The 8,384-nt window shown below is 38.0% G+C and overlaps 2 protein-coding genes across 3 annotated transcripts; both read left to right on the forward strand.

Annotated features, from left to right (window-relative positions):
* The first annotated feature begins 258 nt into the window (after positions 1-258).
* LOC128263049 (uncharacterized) lies at positions 259-1,115 on the forward strand. The gene is made up of 2 exons (XM_052997706.1): positions 259-925; positions 978-1,115. Exons 1-2 carry the CDS (start codon positions 377-379, stop codon positions 984-986), a joined length of 558 nt encoding a protein of 185 aa, XP_052853666.1. The 5' UTR covers positions 259-376; the 3' UTR covers positions 987-1,115.
* Positions 1,116-3,884: 2,769 nt separating this feature from the next.
* Positions 3,885-5,598, forward strand: LOC128263039 (uncharacterized). 2 transcript variants are annotated; one of them, XM_052997693.1, is made up of 3 exons: positions 3,885-3,959; positions 4,016-5,165; positions 5,224-5,363. In XM_052997693.1, coding segments are annotated over exons 1-3 (1,158 nt in total). In that variant the 5' UTR covers positions 3,885-3,953; the 3' UTR covers positions 5,226-5,363. The 2 variants fall into 2 exon arrangements, with proteins under 2 accessions (XP_052853653.1, XP_052853652.1); XM_052997692.1 differs by having other exon boundaries at positions 4,016-5,598.
* Positions 5,599-8,384: the final 2,786 nt, after the last annotated feature.

The raw sequence follows: 8,384 nt of genomic DNA on the forward strand, positions 1-8,384 counted from the left end.
CGAGTTGGAACCAGATGAGTGGGCTTGAGTGAATGGTTGTGCACTGCATGCAGGAAATAGCGGGCAGTTTCCCATTTAGGCAATTGAGTTAGGCCCTACAGCCCGGGGATAAATCAGAGAAATCTGAAAAAGATTTTAGTACAAGACTGTACACTTAACCCGAAAAATATACCTATTTTAAATGCAGTTTGAGTAAATAGCAAAAAACGTTTGAATAATTTTGCATATCTATTCAGCCAAGAAAAATTGTGTCAACTTATAAAGCAAGTTGTGTTTTACATTCAGTCACAAAACATTACAGCCCCAACAAAATTGTCGTGTGGAAAACTTTTCGCAATTTTTGGTATTTTTTTCTTTCCTCGCTTTAACAATAAATATGACCGATGATAGTGAGAAAAACTCGAATAGTTCGACAGCTAATACCATGCCAAAAAAAGAATCGTTTTGCGATATTAGCAGCAGCTCCTTGAACGCTGGTAACCAATCAGGTATCTTAGAACTGGAGCAAATTGTGGCAAAGATCTTAGAACAGATTAAGGCGATTCCCAACCAAGGCGACCTTAACGTAAACGACTTGATGGATGTTATAATGCCAAAAATAAGGAACGAAGTGTTTGATATTGACAAAGTGTACAAGGAGGTTCGGAATATACAAGAATCCCTGGATAGATATCTGCAGCAGGCGCGAACAGTGGATCAGGATATAGCTGATATGTTCTTAGATTTGCACAGCATATATGGGAAACTAGAAAAATTAGATGACAGTGGCAGGAAGCTAAGCAGCCAAAAAAGAGCCAAGCTGTTAAGACTTGCCAAAGAAGCTGAGGGGATGCAGAATCGTTCGCGGCATTATCTTTCAAACGATCCCAAAGAGATGAGTGCCAGGCTTGTTGGTCCGCCAAAGGAAGCCCAATCAAACCCTAAGGTATGTGGCCGTTTGTCAAAACCAAAAACTCCAGCTAACGATCGGTTTCAAGGGAGACTAGGCCCGTTCGGAGAACCCTATGAAAGAAGTGGTGTGAACCCTTCCAAGGAGCTTACCGAGAAGAGGATGTTTCTCACCAATATGATAACGTTCCAGAAATCGGACATTACGCTGCAACTCAACCGCCACAAAACATACTTCAGTGAAGCCAAGGAGGCAATAAATAGTAAAAGTAACAAATAAATTTGGACTTTACTTTAAAGAAATTATTCAGAACAAATAATGGCAATGTACAAGTTTAGATATAAAATAAAAATCATTTATAATAGCATTCTTCACAAAGAAACCCTTAATCATTATCCCGATTACCTCACTGAACTCAGAATAACCTGCAGACCTTTCCATTCCGTTTTTTCAATTGCTCGTAACACTTGCTCCCCAGTTGCTTTGTTATTTTTCTGTTTGTTCAATCGATGGCTTTGTAAACAAAGCAAAGTGCAAATTTATGTGGTAAACCACTTGAAATCGAAACATTTTTGCCATCAGAGGAGATGCCCTGAATGCAGAGCTTTGATTGTTACTTAAAATGTATCTTGAACTGTATATCTGTATCTCAATTTTTGCCCCCACCGAACCCGAATCCGAATTCGAATTCGAACCCGCAACTGTTGTGCAAATGTAAATGTTGGCAAAGTGGCAAGTCAGGTGGTTGGATGTTACTCTCATTTCCATTCCATTAGCCTCAAGTTAAAGCTTTGGCTCAGCTGATGATTGTTAAAGACGAAATTTGCATTTGATTTGGGGAGCTATGAGATATGTCTTGGCTGAATGTGAAATTGTGTGAAAGTTGAGATTAATTTGTAGTTCGTTTGCTTGCTTTAATTTGCTTCAATTCACGACCCCTTCACAATTTAATATATATAGCTGAGCTATTTCCATGTTATTGTGGCGCCCAAAACGGGGTTAATTCGATCAATTCGTCAATCGGTGTGTGGTAGTTCTTAATTGATTTGAGCAAATGCTGCAAACGAGATTAATTAATGAGAGGAAAACCAAAGCCCAAATGGCCAATGTCAAAGCCCCCTAACTAAACGGACAATTCAAATTGTGTCTATGCCGATTCAGAGTAGAGCTCCATCCTTAATTGGGTTGTCTTTTTTATTTTTTTTTTACTGCAGCATGTTGTGTGCACTCAAAATAATAGAGCGAAGCAGGACGCAAATACGACAAAGGGACAATACGCAAACGGAAAATTGTAAACTGAAAACTGAATACTTGGAAGGAGGATCCAAGGATCTCTGACTGCTGCAGCCAGTGTAATGGCAGCGTTTACTCAATTTTAGTACGTAGTAAACGTATTTCTTTTATGGACCCGTAGGTTATTTGTGCATCGCTCTGACTCGCTGGCACGGTCTACATTCCGGGATACGAGCGTACTCAGACAAACAATTCAGAAAAGATATATATCCCTGACACAATAAACGAAGTTCGTTTCCTGAGTGGCCATTTTACTGCGAGGCCTTTCAGTTGGAGTGCCCGTGCCCCATCCCTACCATCCCTACAATTCTTACCATCCACTCAACCCCTATCTTGGGGCCAGAACTAAGCAAATATTCGCACACAAATATGATGAAGTATCGGGGGACTGGGTGGGTGGATGTGGATGTGGTTGTGAATGTGGATATGTTTGTATTCCTGCTTCTGGTTTGCTTTTAATTGCTTTCAAGTAAACAGAATGCCCCTTGGTAAATGGGAACATAAATATAATTGCCAGGTTCGCATGGCTCGCATTGCTTTAAAATTTCCACTCTCGAGGCCATATGTGGCAGAGTCAAACATTTGCCTGTCCAGCTTTCCTTCCACTTGCTAGTTTGCTAGTGGCTTCGTTGTGCTGGCCACTGCCGAAGGTGTTATTTAATTTAATGCCATGATTTGACAGATTACATATTTACCACCCTGATTGTTGTGGTCGCTGCTGCTGGGGTCTTTGATTTGATCACTAAATTCGTTAACACAATTAACCGAAAATCTAATGAGAAACACACCAGTCCAAAGCCGTACACAAAGTCATGCACTATATTTTGTTGTTTCTAAATTAGGTGGATATTTTTAAATAAAACGTTGTAGTTACTTCTCTGGCTCATTTTAGCATTCACTATTTATGCATTTCACAATTAAAAAGATAAAATTTGTTTATAATGAGTAAAAACACCATTACTTTTTCCATCACATTTTTATTTTGCTAGAATTTAAATCAATTTATAGTATTTTAATGTGCATATAATGCAAATTATTTTTGTTGCATTGTGTTGTTTACATATTTGGCAGCCCGAAGTGCGAATGATTTTTTTTTGTCCATAGTCCCTTTTTTTTATAGTGGAATCGACTTTAGGAGAGGGTTGGTCAAGTGCCAGCTGCATTAGGCCATAAATTTGCCAAAAAGTAAACAGTAAACATTTTATTGTTGTTCTTCAGCGCACCCAACACACCCTCGTTCGACTGTTTTAAATAATTATTTAACATTTTACATTGTTTAGCTCGCGATTTTCGTGTCGCCATGCGGGTGCGCTCGATGCAGAGGGGCGGCTTTTGTTTGTTGTAAAGATTTGCACGATTTGCATTTGTGCCAAAACGATTCATGAATGATTCATGTGCGCCAGACCAGAAGCAGATGTCGACAATACTCATCCCACTTCGATTTATGCATCGGGCACGTGCCAATGGTTTGGCGGCGATGACGGTGGGGTTTTTAAAGGATTTCCACTGTTTGGAAAGAGGTGGAGAAATGCGTACATCTTAAACGAGTTTAAAGGGATTCCATTTTGCCCCTGGGACTCATTATTTAGATTGCCATTTTGCGAATCTCAGACTAAGCCTTTCAATGAACCCACATCTCAAGGAAATATATATGTATAATATTTTAATTTATCTCTTTTCAAATCTGAAATTTTTGCTAAGCAGTAAGCTCAGATTTGCTTTGCTTTTAATATCAACACTTAATCCAACAACTCCAAATCACAGCAAGAAAATGCCGGTAAGTTTTCTTAAATCACTACTTTTTTCCCACTTTAATTAATCTTTATACACCAGACCACAGCCAAAAAGACTTTGGAGAACAGTGAAAAGATCAAAACTAGAAAATTTCAGCAGCAAGCGACTTGCAAAGTTAGCCATGGCCTAACTCGTAAGACATCGCTCATAGTTGTTGGTCAAAGAATAAAGAGTCGAAAATACAAGCAGAGAGATGCTAAAAAAACTGTCTGGTTGAACGACAAAGGCAAATCCATTGCAGTTCAAATCAAACACATTGATACTTTGGGAATTGACATGAACAATTTCTTTACTCCAAAGGCTTATGAACATGAGGTACCGAAGGCTCTGACCGACGCAAATACATCTAATGCTGTTGTGGATAAATTAATACCTCTGCAGTCGGAACCCACGCTCAAAAAGTGCCATCTCAACAGAAAATCCAGAACGGAGCTTATGATGAACACATGCATCGTTCAGCCCATTGAAAAGAGCGATATAACCAAGATTAAGAACTCTCCTAAAATAACTAAAGCGTCCGCCAAATACAGAGTTCAGAAACCAAATTGTGGAAAGCGGGCTTTGAAAGCTTCCCGTGGCAAAACCAATAGAAAATCATACGAAAGGCGGCACATTGAGTATCCAGAATATGATGATCTGACACTGATCGATTTTGATGCTATAATTCTTAAGCCAAGTTATGATTCAGTACAAGGTGGTAGTAACGAGACATCTTATGAAAATTTAGGAGAAAGAACAACTTTGGAATCTAGCCAAAATGAAGAGCAGGCTTGCTGCTCACAAAACATGAATACTGAGACAATTCACTCGGAAGATGGGCTTAGCCCAGATAATAATATCCCGATTATTTTGGAAAATTACGCTTATTTAGAAGAAAAAGATTCAGTCCACATAAATCATTTCCTTACGGCAGGTCGCTTTGATAAAGAGAATGCAGAACCGATTCGCTTGAAAGATTCAACTGGCTTAGAGAATGCAGAGAGGAGTTTTAAGCTAAGTCCAAGCTGTCCTTCACCCGAAAAAGAGTTGGAAAGGACAAAACATTTTCCAGTTGAGGAAAATGTCCAACAGCCCGAAAATATTAATAAGGAAATAGCACCAGTCATTGGTTATCAGATTGAGGCGCCCCACCCTAGAGTGGCTATTGTTCAGCCGCGTCCTTCAACTTCAAGTCGTCCTAAGTGCCGATGTAAGCAACATTTTAATCAGGTTGACTATGTTCTTGCTGATTATCCGATGCCCAACAGAGTGATTTATATTCAAAGACCTGAACAAGGACCAGCTTATGGGAACACCATAAGGGACCATATTTTTCCATCGCAGGCATACTTGGCCATACGTTCAAGAGACGAGAATATAGGTCGGGTTATGGCAGAGCGCACTAGGATTTCGAGGAATAATGCTCCCCGGATGGTCAAGAATTCGATACCAGCTAGAGATTGGACCGAAACTGCTTTTTTTATTTTTACGTTTTTAATGTTATTAACGGGATTTGGCCTAATTTTGTATTCATATTACTATGAGCAAACAAGACCTCTAACGCTTTGGGAGAAATTTGTTATATATATTAATATATTTTCCACCGAAGAGATCTAAAAGCGAGCACTTTAATGTAAGAATTTTTATTTTTCCAAATTTTTAAAGTTAAACATATCAAAAAAGTGAAAATAAAAATATTTTTGGTTGTTGATTTTTTTGTTTTTTTTTTAAGTTATTGATAAGAAATGAAGTTAACTGAAATTAAATAGTAGTTTCAGTGATATAGTTCCTCTTTCGATAACGAACGCTGTAAAAATAATGTGTTTTCACATCGTCATCCAATGCTAGTGTCCTAAAAACAAGCTATTTAAATATTTAGTACCAAGTCGATTACTCCCGCCCACTTCTTTCCCAAAAATCCCCGAGTCGAGATGAAGATGGAGTTGGCAGCAACAACAGCCTGGCTGACAGAAAATCACGCCAGTCAGCGCCAGCAAATGCAAATTTAATGGTCTATGAAAAAGGTAGCCGGGCAAATGCTTTTAACCACATCCGCTGCTATTAGTTCACCAACGGAACCGTTACTAAACAACGAGAGCGACGGATAACAATGGAAAATGACGCCGGTGGAAATGCGAAAATCAATGCGCATTAGTGGATGTTATTTCATCTTATTCTGTTGGAGATTTGGCAATATTCCTCGGCCACCATCGCTTAAATTTTACATTAGCCGAAGCGGATGTGAAAATCAAGCTCCACCGCAGGAGAAATGTCTGAGTATCTGATGTCACGTACTTTCGAATTTAAGCTGGAATAGAAGTAATAAAGTATTGTGATATAAAGGCCTAAGTAGTATTTTCAATAGTTATAGTTTGGAAATATGCATTTGACAATTGCCACTAAGCAAATATCTAAAAGTTACATGTTGTCCACTGGTATAAAACAAAAAATTTGATCAAGGAGTATCCCAAAAAATTAAAAAAAAAAATTTAATAGCACAAAAAGTTTTTGCAGGCTTCTGCTTTCGAAATTGATTTTTAATGTGCAAATAAAATAAATATAAATGCCTACATTTTGAAAGGGCAAAGCATAGAAATGTCTGTGTAAGCGATCCATCTCTTTTATTTGTTATTCAAAGTACAGAAAGATGAATCATATTTATTATTTTGAAAAAGAATTTTGAAACAAGCGTGGAGTGGAGTTCAATCAACCACTTTGAGAGTGAAACCGACAAAGTTAAGCCCTCGCCATGGGTTTGTTTTGTGCGCAGCAATCAAAGAAGATAGATGTGTGTCTAACCGACATTTACGGTAATTGTACTGCTTATTTTCGCCCAGATCGCCAAACTGGCAGTAACCGCAGTCAAATATGAGCAATGGCCCGGATCACACGCGCCCAAACAAATGCTGACTGGTCTCGTCAGCTGCAATCTGCAGAGGGGATTTGTGTGTGTCGCTTTTTCTTTTGGCATTTCCTGCCGTGTCCTGCCATTCGTGCATGCAATCCAAAACACATAGATACAAGCACTCACTCACACATTTACACACAAACAGCCAGGACAACCACACACACACACACAAGCACATACAAGCATTGAGGGGCAATGCATTCAAGCGCAAATTAAGCTTGACAAGCAAAAATTAAACTGTGTTTCTGTGTGGCATACAGGGTGTATCTGTATCTGTATGTGTATCTGTATCTACTAGACACATTCGGATCTCAGTGTGTGTTGTGCGCCTCGCCATGCTTGTTGGGCAAAATATAATTTCTTCATGTTCAGTTCATTAAACAGAGCAAACCAACTTGGAAAAGCACTTACCATGAATGGATTTTAAGGGGCCCGAACAGCAATACAGTTGACGGAAAGCCAACGAATGCGAGAGAAATGGTCCACCATTCAAATAAATATGCAAATCGCAAAGTGGAACAATACAAATGAATTCGAAACATCTCTGCAGCTCTAAATGAACTATTTGTGTTTGTCTGTTTTGCATTTATTTGTTTTATTCGAAGACGTAGATTTTCTGTCTGCAAGAGAAGAAATCCAATTTATATCTTTCCAATATACAAAAAACTTATAAACTTTCTACTATTAAAAATATAAAAAGTACCATTAAAAATAACAAAAGCGCAACCAAATTTATTTTTACATTTTGAATTATATACACTTTTTTATAATATTAAAAGTATTGACATACCTAAATGAATTATTTTATGGCTTGCAACATTTCTAAAAAATTTAAGGGTAGACGTAAAAAAATGTTTTATAATCTTCAATCTCAAGTTAAGTCAATGCTCTTCTTGAATGTTATTTGCCAATTTTCAACAAGATCATAAAATATGAAAATGGCAATAAATCATAAATAAGAATACTTGTAGCGCTAGGATAATAATAATAAAATAAGGAATATAATGACAAAGAGTGAGTTTTAGTGCCGCAGATTATACTCAAACTCTCTGAGTCTGAGCACAGATAAATTGTTGTCTAAATAATCTTGAAACAAAGGATACATAAATTGATGATACCAAAAAAAGGCTCTGCAGTGCGATATAATCATGGATATTACTTTTTGGTTGGCCGAGGAAATGACAAAGCATTAGCCATTGTACCGAGTTAGTGGCGTCAAATCACTTAAACGAAATCGGGACAAAGGCGAAGTCCCCGGCGCAAAAAATCTGAAAAACCGATTGGCATGGTCAAAAGCAATTCCCCACGATGACAGCCACAAAATGATGAACTCTGTTTTTGAGGTCGGTTGCCAAATCAGGGACTTCTTCTACATAATGTGGGTTGCTATATATATATATATATATATTTGTATTTTATCATTTTTTTTTTGTTTCTTATTTTAGCAATTTGATACTGCGTCGCATTAGCTTTGACATTCGCATGATTATGACTCTTGAGAGATTTCCCCGCCTTCTCTAC

The sequence above is a fragment of the Drosophila gunungcola genome, unplaced genomic scaffold, assembly GCF_025200985.1.
Source record: "Drosophila gunungcola strain Sukarami unplaced genomic scaffold, Dgunungcola_SK_2 000001F, whole genome shotgun sequence".
In the NCBI taxonomy this organism is placed as follows: domain Eukaryota; kingdom Metazoa; phylum Arthropoda; class Insecta; order Diptera; family Drosophilidae; genus Drosophila; species Drosophila gunungcola.

Coding starts and splice junctions, on each gene's coding strand:
- LOC128263049 (XM_052997706.1), top strand. CDS start 377: ATGACCGATGATAGTGAGAAAAACTCGAATAGTTCGACAGCTAATACC.